The following is a 23,151-nucleotide window of genomic DNA, read 5'->3' on the forward strand; positions in this document are numbered from 1 at the left end:
ATATTGAGTATATTTTTTTGCCACATATCTTAATCTATGATAATCAGTTTCTTTCCTGAAAATGCACGTGCACATTCATTTTAACAGATACAAATATGCTTTAGTAGACATTTTGGGCAACAGCATATCAGAAGCCTATCAAAGTTTTTAAAAAGGTCTAACTGTCATGTCACAGAATAACACAAGTTTATAATTATGGTAACATTTAGCTCTAACTAATCGAAAGCAAAAAACGTACACAAGTTACAGTTACATTAATGAATACATGCTTAATTAATGTTAGGCATAAGATAAGTGTACTTAAAAAGATGTTGGTGTCAGGAATTAGAAATCTTGTATTTAAAGAGGTACTGATGCAATTAAGATACTAATTTGACCACAAATGTTTTAGGGTCTCTTCAAATATACATGATTGTGTAAGGCAAGGAAGCTAGCAGATTTCAATTAGAATTTCTGCATCTAAAAATTAACTTTAAAAAATTGGTAAAAATTTGAACCTTACACAGTTTATTCATGTCCAGTAATCCTCTGCTAATGCTTAGTAGTTTTGTGATGGAATTGTGGTGAAACTTCTGACAACCTGAGTATTTCTTTATGTTCTTAACTATTGCAAGATGTCCATGGAATTTGGTAAATGTTCTAAATCTAAAAGGTTTTATTAAAATACTTAAATATAGGATTTCTAAATCACTTATACTGATGCAGTCAGTATGACAAGTTCAAGTTACAAACAAAGTGATAACCTATTGAGTAAGTGTTTAGAAACAATGGATAATTTTTTTATTTACTCTTAACAATAAAGTTGCAAATCATCATACTCCTTCATAATAGATGCTACTCTTTCAAACAATAAAATCTATACCACAGAAACAAATATTAATGCTAAGTGAAAACTGATCCCAAAAATATAATATGAATCATCCATCCCTTAGTTTCAAAAACATAGGTAACAATTGAGCAGACTTTGAACTACTGTTCTTAATTTTGTGGAAAGCACTTGTTTTCCACCCACTGTGGTACTGAAAATTTTCTGTACTTTCCAGAATTAAACAACTCTTTCCATTTGGTCCCATTTGGGAATTCATATGCAATGAGTGAAGATTCTTTCATTTCAGTGCTATACCCTGGGCTCTGGAAAAAAAGAAATTTATGACTGATGTAAGGTATCACCTTTCATTCTAATTCAAGAGCAAAAACTAAAACTGTCTTTTCAATAATTAATTCTTTTTTACCGAAAAGTTATGTCACAAGAGATGAATAGTAAAAGTATCCAAAAACTAAATTAAACATTCAGAAAACATTCTGATTATTGTGGTACTCCATTATAGCTTAAATTACATTACTTATGTTACAGTGTATTTGGGTGAGTATGATGTCATTGCCAAACTCCCAGTACTTGTGGCAATTTGTCCCTTAAATTATCACTATTTAATGTATATAATCTTTAACCCTTCAGCTGCAGTTGGCATCACGTGATGCAAGCATTTTGCACAAAACATTTTGAATTGTCCAGCACAAAAGGGCCCGGCATGCCAAGTGTGTTAAGGCGTTCGACTCGTAATCTGAGGGCCACAGGTTCGAATCCCAGTTGCACCAAACATGCTCATCTTTTCAGCCGTGGAGGTGTTATAATGTGACGGTCAATCCCACTATTGGTTAGTAAAAGAGTAGCCCAAGAATTGGCAGTGGGTGGTGATGACTAGCTGCCTTCCCTTTAGTCTTTGTTAAATTACGGACAGCTAGCACAGATAGCCCTCAAGTAGCTTTGTACGAACTTCAAAACAAACAAACAAACAAACCAAAAATTCATTAATATTTGTGCATGGGGTGGGCTGACAGATTTACAGAAGTCATAAAGGGAGTTATGAGTAAGAGGAAGATTCTCGTGAACCTCTCCTTTTCTCTATAAGAAGTTTTGTTAAGGAGGATATTAACAAACAAGTTTTTACCCAGTTAATGACTAAACTAGGTTGGACATTTGTTTGGTTATTTATGTAAACAAAAGTTCCAAAGGGTTACCAATACTTTGTAATGTTGTAGGTGCTCATGTTCCAGAAAAGTCATGGATGACACTGATGCATCTCGTATCCGATAGAGGGTAGCTTGGCAAACAAAATTATTAACCCTTTGATGTGGTTGCAGTGTTTATTCCCCATGCAGATTGTTTTTTGTGTTTTTTATTGGCAGGCGGATAATGTTATAGTGTTTGTTACATAGTGTCAAAAATATTAGAACAAGGTTGTTTATGATTCCATAATAGAATTTTTTAATTTGAAAAACATATTAATGAAAGCACTTGTGAAATGGTTAAAGGCCAGAAGAAGTTAGGATAAATAACTGTAATTAAGCATTACAACCTGTAACCTAATCAGTAAGTAATTCTACGAAAAAACCAAACTTCTTTTAGACTATATTTCATGTTTTTCAACTTGTCGTTTACTTTATGCTGATGTTCACTAAATTTACTGTTAAGGAGAAAAAGAGATACTGTATAAATTTTTTTCCACAAAAAAAGCTTTTCTTGTTAATTTAGCAGACTCTAGCAGTTATGCGAGTGAAACATGAAAAACTAGGATAAAAATACTTATTTTTAACCTTGGCATAAAAAGCCATCTTTTACTCAGTATGACTTAGTAAAAGGTTCATAAATTCAAAGGCAAATCATTAGTAACATACTTTATTTAAAAAATTTAAATTATTATGTGTAATATATAATGTTTATTAAATACATGCAATACATTCAAAAGTATAGTATGTATAGTCTTCTGGTTACAAGATCAGTCAAATTGACCAAGGCCATCTCCACAGGGTTAATATTTGATAGTAATTTTCAAACTTTCATTTACTCTTTCTTTCACAAGTTTTGATTCACTATATAAATGTCAGTGAACTGGAATTCTGTGGTACCTGTTCTCTTTCATTGTTTGTTGATGATAGATGCATATTACGTATATTGAGAGTTGTGGTACATATTCAAATGACGTGTCAAATGTTCAAGAAGATAATGATTTATGTTTTAGTTATGTATTTGGAACATTAAATTTAAGAAAAATCAGCTAGCTATGTTTTGTATCTATGTTACCATTACTTTAGGAATTATTACCATTTTGTTCAATGATCTTGTTTTGGCTGGTAAGATGGTATAACTAAACTTTTAAGCCAATATAATTCTATGGTTTATGCAAACCATAACAACATTAGTTACTCTAAAAGACTCGCATTTTGACGGATGTAAAAAATTACAACTACTTAAGGTAAGGCACCAAATTATAAAAGTGGAATAATTTATTGAAATGACTTTTCATTAAAAAATATGTAAAAACTTTCTTGTATACTCCAGATCACACTTATTTTAACCCGGTTACTTGTAATCCTATCAGATAAGTTAGTTAACTTTTGTAATGTTCGTATAAAATGCCTGAAAAAAAGTGTAATGTAAATTACTTATATTTAGAACTTAAATTAAAAATTCTATTTTAAAAATACTGTATGCTTTTCCAACATATGTGGTTATTGTACTTTTATTTATATCTCTACACTTTGCAAACAAATTATAGCTATACAACACTTTTAATGTTTGAAAATATTGCTTCACATAAATGCAAGTATCTTTCAACTAACTTCAGTTTTTACATACCCACAGTAGAGAATAAGTTGACTTACCTGGGGTATCATGTATCGTCCTTCTATCATCAAGATGGGGTGTTTGAAGTGTTCATGTAAATGGTCAACATATTCTATCATACTGCAACAGTAAAAGAAAACTCCTCTATAATAATCACAGAATTCTATCACTTATAAAGTGCAAAGAAAATTATCTTGTAAGAACAAATATAATGTTAATTTCATTGAGTTACACTTATAATAACATTTGTATCTTAAATTTTGAATGTAACTCTTTGTCTTTCTTAACCTGAAGACAATCTAAGAAGGTCAAAACATTATTCTATACTTTATATTAATTAAAGTTTTAATACCCATACCAGTTGTATTGAGAATACATTTTTACTTCAAGTGGATTTCTCGAAATCATAATTTTATACAGTTTGTTCTTCACAGGGAAACAACCCAGAACAATAGTTAGTCAGAACATAAAGAAATTATCCTATTTCTTGACCAGTATTCTACTTTTAAATTCATATACATATACATACATAACTTTGTTTCTGAATTTTAGGTAAACTTTGACAAGAGTTCACTTTACTAACTAGAGACAGAAAACACCTTGGTGTGGTTGGATATAGTAAACTTACATTAATGTTTTTTGGTAAAAGAAACCAGTTATGTCACACAACTATCCTGTAATTATTTTAATATACTTCTCTGAAGGTTAGGTATTGTAATGCACATTTAAACTTAATACATTTGATGATCTACAAGACTAATTTTTTACATCCTTTGGTGGTTCCTTAGAGATTTTGTAATTTAAATATTTATTTTTGAGCTGTGTCAACATACAAAATATTTGTTTCAAGATACTAATCTATGAATATTTAATTTCCATTCTGTAGTCTGATTGAACTCTGCTAGTAGCAGCTACTGTTCTGAATTATACAGTACAAATATTAGTCACAGACTGAAAAAAAAGATTATTATGTACTGACAAATTTAGGCTTAGTTAGGAAATCAACTCATGTCTAAATGCCCTAGTGAGAATTTCAAGAACTACTGTTATGTTTCAGGATAAGCTAAATGCACAAAATGAACAGTGACAAAGTAACAATTAAGGTGCATTGTTAATTTTATAAGACACTAAGAGTCAATCCACACTTATAAAATTGTAAATGAAATAGTTGTAAACAATAAGTCAATGATCAAACAACACACGCGATTTAATGCCAAATGCTAAATGATTATATTACCATAGAAATAATTTATATTTCACAAAAAATGTTTTAAAAATTTCAAAATCAACTTACTAAAAGGTGGTTCATTGAACTAGTGATATAAACAAGACTTTATAAGTTCTCACTAATATAACAGAGATGTCCATCTGGGTGATGTTACAATTATTATAAGGAAATGATTGAACCAATTTTGATGACACAAGGTATATTAATTTTAGAGGGCAATACCACAAGATAAGAGTCTAAATAAATGAGTACATAAAGGAACAGTTTGAATATTTCATTCCTTTTGGTTTCACTATCTTAATGATAAATAAGAAGATTGGTATCTAATCAAACACTAAACAAAAGTGACATTTAATAAATGGTTCATGTGTTATTGAAAAGAAAAATCCATACCCTCATTTATATTTAAGCCTAATACTACTGGATATCTTTACTGTTGTGATTATAAATAGCTTTTTATTGTTTAGATATAAACACATCATTTACAATATCCATATTTTAAAAATAATTGCTACACTGAATAAAAATGTTGATCTAATTCCTTGTACTGAACCATATTTGACAGGAAAATGAGTAATATCTTATGCCCACCAGTTTCATCAAAATCTAATCATTTGTGACTGAGTTATAGAGCAAAAATAGTGTGAAAAATCAGTCCCTTTGCTAACAAGATAGGGATTTTTGTGACCTTAACCTGAGTACTCCAAAAACTAATCACTTCTAAGTTGAACCATAGTCCAAATTTATTCCAACTCTCTTCAAAATCCATCCAACGATTTTTGAGAAATCTTGCTAACAAATGCACACACATGGGTGCAAACATAACCTCCGTCATGTACTGTGACAGAGGTAATTACTCATTTCACGCTCTAATTATTTCCAGTTCTGTTCCTTTGTGGGTAAAGAACTTATCATATCTCATTTTTGCACCGGATAGGGGGATAGATCCTGAGGGGATGGGGTATACATCCGTCCCTTCATTTTAGGTGGGGGGTATGGTGCATACAATCATCCCCCCCCCCTACAGTTTGGTCTGTTGAATTATTTTATTGCATCACAGGCCTACAAATTGTGTGTTTGTTTTTATGATTTTCGTGTTCTTACCAATTGAATTACATAATTAGACCTAGATGTAGGCTTTTTCAGTAGCCGAAATGTACATCTTTAATACAGGCGTGCTTCTAAGCTTTTCCACCTAAAGGGTAGTTCGTAAGTATCAGTCAGTAGGCCTAAGTATACATGCAAGTATTGTGGTAATAATATTACTTTGTGACTGCATGTTTACAGCTTTCAGGTTCACGTAATCAGAGATTACCAATTTGAAAATTGAACAGTCCACATAAGTGGTTGCAAAAATCATCCCCCCGCCATCGGGTGTAAAAAATCTGTGCACCTGCGGATAGGCATACACTCATTGATGCCCATGGTTACATCACTGCTGTTTTGAAACAAATTACTTGTCACTTACCTAACTGTGTCTTCAGGATTCACTGCTATAGCATTCCATGTAGCGACATGTTGAACAAGTTCACACAACCCCACACCTCCAGCATGGGGGCAAACTGGAACTGAAACACAGAAATATTATGTGTACAAAATTGTCCGTAATTACATAAAAGGAAGATTTAACAGTGAGTCATGTCCAAAAGACTGCCAAAACATCCCTTAAAATGAACAAGAACTAATATACCACACCATTAAGGTGATTTTCAAAGTGCAAGCACAACTGACACATAATGTTTTCATGATGACATACACAGTATTCAAGTTGAATTGTGAACAATAAAAAATACTGAGTCCATTTTAATTTATCAAAGCTCAGTAATTCATGATTTATTTAAAGTGTATTTAACATATTAAAACTTATGTTGGCCACCAGGTTATGGATCGTTCTGAACAATTTTAAAATGTTTAGTATATTCATGTAAACCAATTCTTACAGTAAAAAAAATGAGGCTGTTGAACAGAAACTAAATTTTAGATGTTCAATAGTCTCGCACATATTATTTTGCAAAATTGTACATGCCAAAAAAGTGAGACAAACAATATAGTGGTTCTTCTGGTACAATTTGGGTTCCCAAACTTTCTGAAGTCATGATCCACATGACTAGCAAGCTAGTTTCTGGGATCTGTGTTCAATTTTCCCCACAGTTTGGGAATCAATGTGTCACAATGAACACTTAAACATAAAAATAACTTATGTATGTACAAACATAGACGTACTTTGGGTCTGAGTAAAACCAAGAGTGCAACACAAACCTTTTAAAGACCATGAAATAATTTAAATTAATAGATTAAGTTACACATTTCCTGTCATCAGGCATGGGTACTTTTGCTTGTAACAATATATGTATTAAAACTATTTAAGTAAAAACAAAAACTGCATAAAATTACAAAGATAAACTGAAGTAAGTTAAACAATTAACAGGGGCAGAATAAGTTTTATGCCAATATATTAATAAAAATTTCCACAAAATTACACTAGTCAAAAATCACATAATTAGTGGTCAAACTATCTCTCAGGTGAAGCATATAAAACATAACTGAATTACACCTAACACCAACATGCACACATATGTATAATAAATTATATTTATCAGTCAGATATTATCGAGCCTTCTATTTCCATGGGACATAAATAATCAATAGATAGCTTTGTTCATCAATTAACCCTATCATCACAGGTATCCTTTACTGTGCATGACATAAGATATTTGTGTCTTACATTAAAAAAATTATTAAACTACTTTTTCTTTACTTTATGACAATTATTATAGAATAATACCTCAGCTAATTCATTTTTAACAGTATACAAGTTTTAAGTTCCTAATTCTATAAGGTAATATTTTAAAAAATTCTGAATTTCCCCAAGTGTGAAAGATGTAACATATTTTCTCTAGCTATCTTCTATATTTTGCCTACCACCCCTCCAGTAACAAGAAAATTAAACAAATTATTATGATAAAATCACCAGTGCTCAGACAAATCATAATTTTTATTGTTGTTTAGTTATAAAGTTATCAAGTAGAAAATCAGATCCACTCCTGCCACATCCACCAGTTACATTCTCTCTTTCAGAATTTGTTAATAGTCCTTTCTTATGTTTAATTACATATCTATCTATTACCTATAACCAATAGAAAGCCAAGATTTTCATAAATCAAATGATGTATTATATAAAACTGTGTTCTAAACAGTTAACTGTCAATTTCACTTATAATATAACTTTGGTTCCCATGGAAATCACAACAGTTAATTTAGATGAATTTAGAATGGCTCTTGTCCAATATAAAAAGCTAGAGGAAATTATCCATTTTTTAATTAAATACTATCATTAATCTAAAAAAGTCAGGTTAAGTGCCATTGATAACAGACAGAAAAAATAATATTCAGGTATTTTACTTCTTGTGTTGCTTGTTTATTTATTTAATTATTATTATAAAAGTAACTAAAATGTAAAAATAGGGATCTCTTTAGGCTAGATAAGTTAAAAAAACCCAAAAATAATGATATAAATATTTAACGAGCCATGCACGTGAACAACACAGAGTAGTACATGGTTAATGTATTTTGATAGCATAACATGAGTTGTACATTCCCCAAATAATTTACAGCTTATAATAGCACAAATGACAATTAGATAAAAAGGCTATCAAAAGAGTAATAAAACAATACAATTTAATTATAAATAGAGATATACTGTTAAAAGTTTAAAGGTACTTAGAATAAACACACAGTTTCATAATACATTTGAAGTAATTCTAGAAAAAATGAGTAATTTAGATTTAATATGATTTTTTTGTGTGGTTATGAAGTCAGTCAAATTGACTTTGTATAGAGTTAGAGTACAGAAAATTACAGATAAAATATAAAGTTTTACAGAAAATAAACATATGAAATGTATTTAGGAGGCTTTAGAGATTACACAAATAAAACATGAGATTTTTGAGAGATTAAAAGTATTTTTAATCTTAATATAAAAATAATTTTGCAAACAGACAATTCAAACAAATACTTGATACATTCAAGGACAAATATATCTTTAATTAATTTAAAATATTTCACTAAAAATATGATTTTTTAATGTGAAAGACTGACAAATTTTGTGAAGACACATACATTATAAAAGTTACCAATATTAAATCTACAAAGACTTTGAACAAGTGCAAAGAGGTCACATGGTCATTCAAATTTACTTAGCCCATTTTGAAAAAGTTAAATGTCATCTTCCTTCCACTCTTTGCACAATGTGTAAGGCTAACAGAACCACAGTTAAATTCTGTAAATAACTTCAAAGACAAACATTAAAAAAACAACAACATTTGATGACATCATAAAACACATGGATGTCTTCTTACTAAAATCCCATAGTTACACTTTTTTGTTTATCAGTTCATTTTACAATTAAGACATTACATAATTCTTACTTCCAAGTTTAGCAGCCATCAAGTACACTGCAAGTACTTCATTTACACCTCCAAGTCGACAACAGTCAATCTGACAAAACTGCATCCCTCCACTCTTCAAAAACTGTTTGAACATTACCCTGTTATGACAGTGTTCTCCAGTGGCTACTCCGATGCCGAGAGGATTTAATTCCTGCATTATATATATACAGTATATATAAAAAAGCAAGGTAATTTTTGAAATTTAAAATAATATTGACATTCAAAGAAGCAGGTTAAGTTCAAAAGTTATACAGAAACATGGTTAATAAAATAAAAGGCATCTTTTCTAGTTACACCTTAAATATAAGTTATAATTACTTGATTTCATGATAAGTTTCATTTAATCAGAATAATGACAAGACATAAGTTTGTTTATTCTTGTGGCATAATACACAATTATAAAAAAACAGAAACAATTTTCTGTTAACACCTTAACAATTAATAATGTGAAAAATTATAAATAACTCAGTGTGGCTTATTATTTTTCTTTCTGAGCTGTGTCAAACAAGTTCTTACACGTTATATAATTACTTGCCAAACTGCTAAATTAACTTACAAACGCTGGAGAGAAAAACAAATAAATGAAAGGAATTATAACAATGCAATTTTTAAATAAAACTCAAATTATTATTGAATGTTACATTCTTCAAGATAATACAACAGAATCATATAGAGCAAGAAGTTAAAAAATTACTAAATTAATTTCAAAGTGAAGAAACAAATATATGATTTTCATGACATGAACTAACATAATTAAAACACTAATGCAAAATAAAAAAATATATGCACACAACAATCACTGGACATGGTAATATTGTGTCCAAAACAATATTTTGATTTAGTAAAGACAACAAACAGCTACTTACAACATTGTGCACTATGAAAGAGATGAAATTCATCCAAGCACCTGTACACAGTCTAAGCCTAATCATTTATCAGACATTAAAAAGTCTTTACATTAACAATTTTATTTTTCTACTAAAACTTTCATTCTTTTCAGATAACCTGATGTCTTTTCTATTTATTGGTGGAGAATACATGTACTAATTTACCAAGCAAACATGAACTTTATATAAATGCAGTTCCTCATATATTAGTAATTATATTTGAGAATGAAACAAATTGTTGAACTCTCCTGTTGTATGATAAAAACAACTGCTTTAGTTTGCAGAAACTATTGTTGCAAAAATTTAACAAATCATTAAACTAGGTAAGAGGAATTATTAATACACACTATTCATATGTTTTATAAAGTGTAAGAAAGTATTTCACAGACTGTTTTCAAAATTTTACGTTGCTCTACAATTCTTGTCATCCATCTTAGGCCAGTGTTGGAAAAATAAAAAAATGGCAGATATTTAACCCTTTTTCTGTTTTAGATCACTTAACACTTTTTACAGGAACACTCATTTGATAACTTACTCAAGTAATGAAAATATAAAGAATTAATATGAAAATTTCTCTTATTTGTCCTAGGTTTATATTTTCTCTTGAATGAAAGTAATTTAACCTGCCATCACTGACATGCACATGTAACCAGTTTCTACTGCCATGTTCATGAGCATCAGAGGATATCAGATAAATGTATGTGCACCACGTACAATATTCAGATGCTTTAACCTTATGTCCCGAGAATCTCGTGTGATGTGCAGTACACAGATAAAGTGAACATTATACACATCTCCAGTTCCTAAACGTAAATTATCACAATAACAGATAAAACAAATCAAACCAGCTTGTTACAGTGATTAAGCTAACAAATTGAGCTTGTCTTAAATATAAAAAAGTGCATTAAGTTAATAACAGGGACCTTGTTTAATATCAGAAAGTTTCTATTTCTTGATCTCACCAGGGGTGGTGTATGTTTGACTTCAAATATGCAAATCAGTAAGTGAATCATGACTACATTTTGATATTGTTTGGTTTGATATAAATAATGTGATGCCACTGAAACTTTATCACTTCTTGATGTAAGAAAGTCACACACTCAGATCACAAATATGTGTTCAAACTGGGAATTTAGAATTTATTTCCAAGGTGGGGAATATCCCTAAATATTTAATGGCACTGGAAAATAAAAGTTTGCAGATCAAATTAGAGGATCACAGGATCATTAAAAAAGACATCTCAGCCATGATAAGCAAAGGTCAGTGGTGAAAGCTGTCCCAGTGCTACAGACAACAGAGTGCAACAAAATCAAAACTTGTGTCTACACAAGTTGCTTCCAGAACAATTATGTTCAACATTCACGTATCTTAGGCAGTTGGAGAATTAGATGGGTATTCATGCTATTCAGTATAAATACATACCAGTCAAGTTGCCAAATACAGAACCCAAGAAATGCTGTGCAATCAGACTTTTGAAACTAGTGCTGGGAAAATCACCATCCTGTTACATTATATACAATACGAAAATCATGTAAGTAGCAGTATTATGCTTTTAACATAATAACTTTACAACACAGCCTTTTGCAAAGGGAATTACAATGTGGACTGTTGTAAAGATGCACAGTTGTAGGAGAGAAAAATAGACTTCAATGACTCACTGGGACTCCCAGACCATTTTCATACAAGGTAATACACTTTGTATAAAGATGAAAAAAGATATACTTCTACTTGGTACAGCTTAAGTAACCATAAACACCACAGAAATGATTACAAATTCCAAGAAAGCAGAAGAAAAAATAGTATGATATGACAGTACAAGGTATTAGCAAACTATGGAAAAATTACTAAGGTCCGTGCTTAAGGCTTTTGTTGTATCATACTTAAATATTTATTTATGTAAACATTATTCACATCAAAATAAAACATGATTAATGCTGTCTATTTTGGTGTAACATGTTAACATGTATCTGTGATAAATATAAACAAATATATAAATATACAAATGTCCATAATAGATTTATTGATCATCAGTACAGGAAAAGTTAGCACAATGCACAAGAAGTTGAAAGATAATTTAATTTTTATTGATTAATAACAGTGAATACACTAAATGTTTCTTTTAAAATCCACTTTGATAAACACCAACTTCCAATTATTAATACAGGATCAATATGAAACCAACAGGCTTTTTAAATACACATTCTTCACTCAATTCTACAATAAATTGCTTATGGCCCATGCACTGAATTGTTACAAAATCCATTTACATATGAGCCATGTGAAAAACATTTAACCCTTTCACAACAGATCACAGGGGTCAGAGTTCAAAGCCCACATCATCATGTCTGTTGACTTGCATTCAAAATTTTATTAAATTACTATTTTATGAATTTGTTTCAATAAGTTTGGAATCAAATTGCAGATTATAATTCTAATTTTAATATTATATACGGGTTTATTCAAATACAAAATAAGTGCCTCATATTTTTTTATTTTGGTGAGATATGGCTTATGTACTGAATCAAACATGGTGGCCTCATTCAACTCTTTCCATTTTTTGAAATGGTTTCTTATATGACATGTAAATAATCAATCAACAGCTTAGAATGCTCCCAGAGTGATTTTCTCAGCCATTTTAATTTTTGGAAAAGCTTTTGATCCAAGTTCTCAAGGAGGAAGGTTATGTATTTAGTCTGCTTGAAGTTCCATATTTTTTAAAATCTAAATTCATCTTAGTTGCTAAGCTTGATAAATTATATTGGAATTCTGTGGTATCAATGTTATTACTTATGATTTTTTTGGTTATTGAATTGCATACATGACACCTAAAAATATTTGTTTGATATCCTCCATGTGTGAAATTTTAAAAGGCTCAGCAACTTATATCCAGCAGAAACTGAATACAAAGGTTATAGCAAGAGTAGATAACTATTTGCTTTACTTCTTGATTTATTGGTCTATATTGTAAGAAAAATAATTTAATAATTTATTTCTAAGTACATATATATAATGTATAATAATTGAAATGTGAGTGTATATTACAAAATGCTAGTCCACTAAAACATAGCCAAGACAGGGAAGACTAATGGTCAGTTTCATATTACTGGATACATAACCTGTGTGCACATGCATCACATCAATGCAATTCTTCATTAGGTAAACATGACTGGAAGATCAATATAATAAAAAATAATAAATATATACATATTCATACATATCATTATGAGACTTAAGGTATTTAGACTAAACATTTGTATTTTACTGTTATAATATGCAATCATTCTAGCATGAAAAATACATAATTTATATTTCCTAATTTAGTATAATGGTTACAAGGTTGGTCAAATGACAGACACCACATAGTTTGAGTACAGAAAATAACATAGAGTCTTGCTGAAAACAAACAGTTGAAATGTATTTAGGAGGTTTGAAGAGATGACACAAATAGCAACTGAAGTTTTTGGGATGAAAAATAGTTTTTTTTTAATTGTAATATGAAATCACTTTGCATGCAGACTAGTGACAATACACACTTTATTTTCCCAAACAGATCTCTAGTAAATATATTTAATTTAAAACTTTACTAAAAGTCTACCAAATTTTAGAACGATACACACACTGTATCAAAAGTTATAGTGCAAATACTTAATGTGTGCAAGTGTGTAGATGAGCTTGTGTATATTATACTGAGGCCATTGTGAAAGGATTAAACAAAAATTCTGTAAATACTGCACTTAATTCCATTAATTAGTGGCAGGATTTCCTGTATATTTTATATAGAAAATGAGATATTTTACACAACTGTTTAAGTCAGTTCTTTAAAACAATGAAAAACAAATAATTACTTAAAAAAGATATAATATCTTGGACCCATTCTGTATTTTAAAATAATAAATAAACAAGTCATTAATTCTTGGGTGAAGCATTATATCAAGATTTTAAACATTACTTTCAAGATTTGGATCTTGAGAAATTTAGAATAAAACTTGCTGACCTTAGCAATAGTGGCATGACCAAGAATGTCATCAGGGCTAGTGGGTTCTTCAATCCATAATGGTTTATACTCTGCCAATTCCTTCATCCAATCAATAGCTTCTGGAACTTCCCAACATTGATTAGCATCCACCATCTAGAAAGAAAGAGCATTCACATACTACTGCTTAGAAGTATACACCACAAATACTGTTTAAAAAGATAAAATGTTTTCATAGCTGATAAACATAACAATACAAGAACATAAAAAAGGTGACCATGAATCTGAAATAAAAATAAAAAATCCTTTAGGTCTTTGATACATGAATTATAAACAATTGTGTATCCATGTTGCTTTACCATCCAGTGTGAATGACAAAAACGCTGAAGCCACATTTTTAAACTAACTTTTGATTCACATTTGATATAATAGGATTAAAGCATAACTTAAAAAAATTTGACCAACTGTCACATGTAATATTTCAAGTAATTTAGGGTTCAAATCCTTAGAATAATTTTCATTGTGTAAATTAAAATCAAGTTAATTATTCATACCTACACTGCAGGGTCAAAGTGCACACTTCACACCCTTTTCAGAGTTGTATCCAAAATTTAATTAAACAACATTATTATCAATGAATGCCAATAAGCTCAGTATCAAAACTTAAATTTAGAATTTAAATGTTCATATTATCTGAACTTTAGTGTCTTAATTTCAAAACAAAATAATAAATTATTAAACTTCATATCTCTGTGTTATGTTACACTCAAAATTTAATTAAACCATTTTAATCAATAAACATAGATTCAATTACAAATGCAGGATCAACTTGGCATCAAAACTTAGTTATAATTTACATTTTAATATTATCTATAAGTTATAATATCTTAATTTCAAGATGAAATATAAAACGAATTTTCAAACTTCACTTCTATGTTGTATGATGCACCTGTATTCCAAACTGCTCATTTTAGATTTTTTTGTTTCCTTATACAATTTTACGAGTGTCCACATTATTAAAAACACATGCATATTACAGATATTGACAAGAGAATATAAATTTAGAATCTCCAGTCTTTTCATCAAGCCAACCTGATGCACCCTTTTTCTCTTTCAAAAAAATGTCAATAAGTCCATTTGATATTGTTATTAGATTACTTACAACAAATAAAAAGAGAAGGTTTTTACAAGATTTCTTATATTGTTATTTAAGTTTGGCACCATTAGGGGCATATTTAACCTCAATTTCACTGTTTTAATTCTGTTTCAATGAACAAGCATAATTTTTTAACCTACATATATAGACACACACATACACAGCTAAAATTATTGTAGTTTTAGACATTACATTGCAATGCTCAATATTTTGTATTCTAAAATACATATTTTAAAAGAAACATTACTTTGTGAAGAACCAACATAGCATGAAAAAACAACTGCTAAAAAAGTATGCTCCTGAGTACAATTAATGAGAAAAGCTTCAACTTTAATAATACTACAAAATGTTTCTATTTTTTATGTATATTTTTCAGTTATTCATATATATTTCATAAAAGTAACTAAAATGTTAAAATTAGCAATTTATTACATTAAAACATAAAAGGTAAAAGAAAAATTAAATAAAAATATTTTCTAAAATCAGTTCAGCTTAACTTAATCATGTAATTGTTTACACTGAGTTCTCTCATAATAATTAATTTCCTGTCATGTACTTAAAAAGAGTTTAAAAAACATTGTGCAATATTATAAACAAAAGATATACAGCTGAGAATGCTAAGATAGATAATTACAACTGTTTTCCACAATTTACAATCATTCTTGAAAAATAAAGGTATTATTATTGATTTTATTTCATAGTTAAAAATTTGTTTTACACTGTACACATATGATTTCATTTAGTGTTTCAGTAAAAAAAAAAGATACATAAATAGTTAGCAAAAAAACCCTTTGATAAAATTTAGATATTTCTGGAAATACTACAAATGAAATATGAAAATCATAAAATGAAAAGAAATATATATTTTCATTCTTATCTTGCAAATCACTTTTCACTAAAATTAACTCAGTAAATAAATTATAGAGAAATCTATAGTATAAATATTATTAAAAATTTACTTTTTAATATGTATACCACTTATAATGTTCATTAAAAGCTCACCAAATTTTAGAAAGACATGTTAAGTAAAGTTGGAATTATATTAAACATTACAATTGTAGCTTCACAGGAACAAGGTTGTTCCAACTGACTGATGCTGTTGAAAATGTTTATGTTGTATATTGTTACAGATTATGGAAATTAATAAAACTTCTACTTTCAACACTTTTAAACTCTCTGCGCAGATATACTTTACTGCAGATGTCATGATGTTTTAGTGACTTATATTTGAAAGTTAAATTAACTACTTTTTATTTATGTTCTACCAATTAGTATAGAATAAATTAATCCATATCCTAATGGTATGCAAGTTTTAAATTCTTATTTTTATAAAACAATATTTCAAAAAATCCTGAATTTCATCTAGTACAAGAAATGTAACATTTTTTTTAGCCACTCCTCTTCTCTATTGTATCTGCCACCCCTCCAGTAAGAAAAAAATGTAACAAATTAATTGGTATAAAATTATTATTGCTCAGACAAACCAAAATTTTTATATCCTTCAATTATATTTGGTTACAAAGCCTTTAAATAGAAAATCAGATTCCTATTACCACACCCACCTGTTTATGCTAAGTTCTCTCATTATAATTAATTACCTGTTGTGTACTTAAAAAGGGTCTAAAGGACATTGTCAATGAACCCTCTAGCCTGGTACTGTATTTTAGCACCTCATCCAGTATTAGCACTGGCTCTTATTGAGAGGAAAAGTGTGTATGTATAACCTATAGAAAGCCAAGGTTTCATCTATCAAATGATGTGTTATATTATGTTGTTTCCTCAACAGAGAATTATATTATTTTCTCTATTACTACAAGCTTCATTCCCACAGGAAAAATAATTATGACCCCAGAAAGTCTTTTATTTCTTGTTTTTTGTGTTTATAATTATAAAAATAACTAAAATGTAAAATGAGGGATCTCTTTAGATAAATTAAGATTAGATTAGGTGAAATGAATGTAATAATAACTTAATATGTTTCACAAGGCATACATGCAAGCAGCTCTGCATAGTTGGTAATATAATTTGATAGTGTAATAAAATAACTTTGCACTTGGATTAGTAAAAAAATACTCAATAAATTTACAAATGAATCTTCTTTTTTTTTTCAGTTAATTAAAAACATACATGATTTTCTGTATGTGAAAGACATAATACTTTCTGAAATTCTGACAAATTTTGTAAGGTTTATAGTATAAATAGTTAACATGTGCAAATGTGTAAAAGAAATAGTGTACTTTATACCAAGTTTGTCACAAAACAGTTTAGTAAGAGATCACATGGTTGATCAAATCAACAAAGCCCATGTTGAAAGATTTCAACATCCCCTAACAAAGCAAGTTTACAAAAATTTGAAAACAGTACCTTCTGCTATAGAAAATGTTAACATTTTCCTCAATTAAAAATGTATTTCCAATGATATTTCAGGATTTCAGCTTTACCCACCTAAGTATTGGTCTGTTTTTTCTCACTTGCTCCAAACTTTTATACCCCATTCAACTACCCTTGATGATCTACTCTCCACCTATGTCAATGAACCCTCTAGCATGGTACTGTATATAAGCACTTCATTCAGATAATTTTATCACTCATTTGAGACTGACAACATCCAAGAATAAACACTGGCTCTTATTGAGAGGAAAAGTGTCAATGGAGAAATTATCAGAAACGCATTTTCAATTTTGGAAAATGGGTAACTTCCAAAACATACCATCCACTGAAACTTGTATCCAAAATACCACATTGAGAAGGTGTAAGGACCAGTGAGGACATTATTCAAACAGAAAGCATCTGCATAAATCAGGTGTATACCAAGATAAAAGTGGTATCCAAGCTGTTCTACAACCAGGACAAATATGCTCTTCACCCAGAACTTAGTCTCTGCATCAATGGTGGAATAGTACATGAATAATCACCATTAAAGGACAGCCCAAATGAAATAGCATAGGTTCCACAACTCAGGGTTGGAATTAAGGGGTATTGATCCCTAAATCCCATGTTGGTGGCTTGGGATATTGGATCATAAACAGTAGCCTCTTCTTCTCCAAGAGTGAAGGAAGACACTTAAACACTTTGGAAGAAAAGCCTTTGTCCACCACATAAGTGACTTGAAACTAGGCATGGTAAGGATTCACTAGCTCCCCAAGTAGAATCTGGGGGAGTGGGGAGTAAGGCACCTCAAGAAGTTTAAGGAATGATGCTGTGGAAAAGTGCATTAGGTGAACTAAAGTTTTAAAAGCAGCATAATATCTTAACACCATCTGGTAAGCTCTTAGATGGGCTTGTGGGATACCTCATTTTTACAGAGTCTGTTGGCAAGTAGTAAGTAGTCTGTTTTTAGTATAATTAAATTGGTTGCTACTGTAGAATTGTATCAACAAAATACACCTGTCTGGACAATGCTAGCCACACAGTGAGATCCACTGAGAAAAAAAGAGGTAAGGGACATTAGAGAGTAGAGAGACAAGGGGAGGACAAAAATATTCACTCCTTATAATCTAACAGATGTTGTCAAAATGGCCACAGAAGGTTGTACAAAATAGTTGCTGAAACGAATAATTTAATATCACCCTAATATCCAAGTTGTAAAAGTGAAAAAGCTGTTTGGAATGAAAAACTAAATGTTTGAAGAAGGCCAGATAGCACTGGGGCATCAAAACTTTCTCATATTTAAAAGAATAAAAATTAAAAGTAATTGATAAAGCTCTTATATTAAGTGACAGTAGATGAAGCTAGATCCAAGTAAAAAAAACCTAAGAAGGTTGAAACACTCTTCTCTGTTTTATTAGTAAGTGTTAATACCCATACCAGCTGTCCTGACAAACACATTCCATTGTCACAAGTTTTATAAAAATATTTCACATGGATATTATACATTTAAAAACTTTCAAAATCATGATTATTATTCACATCAAACATTTTATACTATGCTAAAACACATATTAACCTTATATCAATAGGTCGTGGGTCAAAGGCCATGTCATCACATTTGTTGACATGCATTCAAAATTTTATTCAACTACTATTTTAGGAATTTATGTCATTACATTATGTATCAAACTGTATGTTATAATACAAATTTTCATATTCTAAATTATTTAGTTTCTTAAATTAAGAATAAATATTTAGAAAATACACTATTTTGTGCATTATGTGGTATAGTGAATGCAGCAATGGTTCAAATTAAATGTTTGTGATATCAAAATACAAAGTCTACAGTTTTGTATAAATAAGGAACTGAAATTACTGATATTTAAAAGCTAGAATATAAAATAAAAATCTCTTATCTTTCATAAATGATGAGATATCACTGATGTACTGATTCAAGTTTGACAAGTTATATTTTTATTGTACTTATACAGTAATTCAAATGTATAACTTGAAAAAAATTATTTCATTTAATATTTGCCTTCTGCAAAATTTCATAAGGCCTAACAACATTGAACAAGCAGCAGTAAAGTGCAAAGGTGATAATTAGAAGAGATAATCGTTAATTCAATTATTTATTTACAGTTCTATATTTTAAGAAAAATAAGTTTAAATTCTTTTTTAAATAGCAATAATGTATATATACCATAACTAAAATGTGACTGCATTTTACAAAATACTAGTTCACTAAAATACAGCCAAGACTAAAGGTCACATTTATATTCTTGGATATGCCTTGTCATTGTAATTTCTATCTCAGGCAGCAATGGCTGAAAGGTTAATATAATAAAAATAATAGGTGCATATAAATGTACAATGTTATGTCATTTAAGCTATTTATATTAAACATTTGTGTTTTCAAGTTATAATCTGTAGTAATTCTAGAAAGAAAAAAGGCATACTTTATATTTACTTTTGAATTTTTTATTGACTACGTATAGAGATTTCGATCTGATAGTGAAAATAACAGACGAAATACAAAGGTTTTCTTTAAAAACATCTGATAATTACCTAGAGGTTTTAATGATTATACAAGTGAAATTTAAAAATGTTTTAAATAAAAACATTTTAATCTGAAAAAAATTACTCTGCATAGTACCTAGTCAACATTCTGAAAAAACAAAACAAACAAGAAATGCTTTAATTAAAATATCTTAATATTTAATTTAAAAATCTGATACTTTGCGTACGAAAGCCTTGTAATATTTACTAATAACCTGCAAAATTTTGTAAACATGTGCATACACGATAAAAAAATCATGGCATAATTACTCTCACTGGTACCTTCATGGTTACGAGTGGGGTGGATTTCACTTGATCAATAATGAGAGGGTTAATCAAATTATTATAATAACATGTTCAGTTAAAGCTTACCAATTTGTTTTCAGGTCCAATTTCTTTCCTGACTAAACTTAGTCTCCTTTTGTCCTGCTCTAGGTCTAAACCTACCTTCAGTTTGAAGCTTAAAAGAAAACAGCAACAAAAAAACTTGTTACAAATTATTGTACATTCTTATCCATAACTAGTATTAATCTATGTTTATCTTTTGAAGCAATACATTACCACAGTAAATCCCTCTGTTACAAAGCTTACACTTTCAAAGTTACACTTACTGTGCACAAGAATTTCCTGTCATTTTTTTTTTAAAGTTATGCTTATCACAGTTTCTACTCCATAATTAATATTATCTTTCAAAACAATCTACCTGCTTAGAACCAAACTAAAATTCAACCTTTTCTCAATAACAGCTATATAAAATTAAAAATAGTGACAAATAAAGAAAAATGTTAAGATGAAAATGAAGTTAAAAGTTACTAGAAGCTACATCTTCATGTAGTAAACATTCAACACAGTAATGGACAACACATAACCTGCCAAATGCTTCTTGACGACGAGAAACATACTTGAAGTAAAAATGCATCTCAGAACGACTGGTATGGGTATTAACACTTTTACTAATAAAGCAGAGAACATCATTTGACCTTCCTCGGTCATCTTCATGTCAACACTTTTATTGAGTTTGCAAACTCTCTCTTTGTTAACCTCAAGATTACCTCGGAAGGTCAGAATGTTGTTCTTTGCTTTATTAATAAAAGTATTAATACCCCATACCAGCCATTCTGCCAAATGCTTGTTAAACAAGCAAACTGAAGGAATGCTACAGGCTAAAGTAGAAAAGTTTAAGAGTTTTATATAAGTAAGAATAACATAAAATATTATGTAAGATTTGAGATGGTTGCATAACCTACCTAGTAAAACCTGCACTTAGATTTTCTTTGCACAGCTGGAAATGAAATAAAACAAGTTAAAGAAATATATAACAGTATCAAAATACATACTACATTTAATGATAAGGACAAAAATAAAACCATGAGCATAGTAAGAAGACAAACCTGTTATATGAGAGTATACATTACATACACATACAAAATATTACTGTATCATTTTGGTTGGGGTTCGAAAGGCCATAGAAAACGGATTTCAGGATTAGTTTATGAACTTAGATTTTCTTTTTTGAAAGGTTCTAAAACTAAAGCTCTACACATAGGACTTTTCTAAACAACGGGGAGAAAAAAAAATCATATTTATTATGAGCATTATGATTTACCACTTAATACAGAAGGCTAAAACTCTAATAAAATTGCAGATGTTGGTTTTATATCTATAAATCATTTAATGTATAACCATATAAATATTGGAATAAATACTAACAATACTGGTTAGAATATGTGTTGAAGAAGGTGTTTTTTTTTGTTTTGTTTTTGTATTTATGACTAAGTTATTAAGATTGTTTGTTGTCGTCCATAATTTTGAACAACTTAATAGAGGGAAGGCAGCCACTCAGCAGCAACCTACCATCCACTCAAAGGATTGATTGTCACTTTTATATTGCATTAGCAACTGTGTTGGGGTTTTATACACTACAAACTCAAACCCAACCTGCCATAGTGCTGAAATCCAGAGCTCTACCATAGGACCAATCTATGCTCTCTGATGAATTTTCTATCACAAACATAACTATGACAGCTGTGTCAGGGAATAGTCACATTTTTTCATCTTGTGTATATATATATATACACAAAAGATAAAAGTATCTGTGTAGACCAGGAGTCACCAAACTACGGCCCGCGGGCTGGATATGGCCCTCGAGGTCATTTTGTCCAACCCGCCAGCAGCTAGCCACTTGGAAAGTGACATAAAAATGTCCGACTGTCATAACAAAATAAATCACACCAATGGTCACTTTAAGCTGGCAAACACAAGACATTATGATAAAAAGAAACAAGGCTGTCACGTGTATTTTTAACTAATAGGAAAATTCTTCTTTCATCCTTGCTGGCCGTTTATTCATATCGAGGCATGTATCTATGAAAGCATTAGGATTTCGAAAACAAGTACAGACTTAACCCTCTTCCTATTGACTCGTCTTGTAAATTCAGTGGCCTAGGGTTACTGTTTCAGCAAGCTCATTTCTCTTTGTAGTAGGTTATTGAGCTTTTCGTAACTCGTTTTTAGGTAAGTGTCGTAGCAAATGTACGTTTCAATATATTTTGTTTGTGCGTTCTTGGACCAGTAAAATACTTTTCTCACAGCATTCTGAGTTTTTCATTTTCAGATCCTGTTTTGTTTCACCCATCGTTATGGTGACTTTTAAAAGAACAAAAGTGGACTCTGAGTGTCGTGCTTTCAATGAAGAATGGGGAGAAAAGTACTTCTTTGTGGAAACAAAAAACCAAAAGGCTACTTGTGTGACATGCACCAAAAGTGTTGCCGTTTTGAAAGAGTACAATTTTCGGCATCCCTATGAAACAAAACATCTATCAACATATTTGAAATTTTCAGGAAAGTTCTGTTCAGAGAAATCTGAATCCATGAAACGTGTTTTTGAATATCAAAAGAATCTCTT

At 29.9% G+C, this 23,151-nt stretch overlaps 1 protein-coding gene across 1 annotated transcript in view; it reads right to left on the bottom strand.

Annotated features, from left to right (window-relative positions):
* Positions 1-757: 757 nt before the first annotated feature.
* LOC143238186 (mitochondrial enolase superfamily member 1-like) overlaps positions 758-23,151 on the bottom strand; it is a 64,088-nt gene continuing 41,694 nt past the window's right edge. The window contains 7 exon segments of the mRNA XM_076478195.1: positions 758-1,131; positions 3,664-3,745; positions 6,322-6,421; positions 9,281-9,452; positions 14,183-14,317; positions 20,619-20,706; positions 21,494-21,528. Of these exon segments, the coding sequence (XP_076334310.1) occupies positions 979-1,131; positions 3,664-3,745; positions 6,322-6,421; positions 9,281-9,452; positions 14,183-14,317; positions 20,619-20,706; positions 21,494-21,528 (765 nt within the window). The 3' untranslated portion in view covers positions 758-978.

The sequence above is a fragment of the Tachypleus tridentatus genome, chromosome 13 (genome assembly GCF_004210375.1).
Source record: "Tachypleus tridentatus isolate NWPU-2018 chromosome 13, ASM421037v1, whole genome shotgun sequence".
NCBI classification, from domain to species: Eukaryota; Metazoa; Arthropoda; class Merostomata; order Xiphosura; family Limulidae; genus Tachypleus; species Tachypleus tridentatus.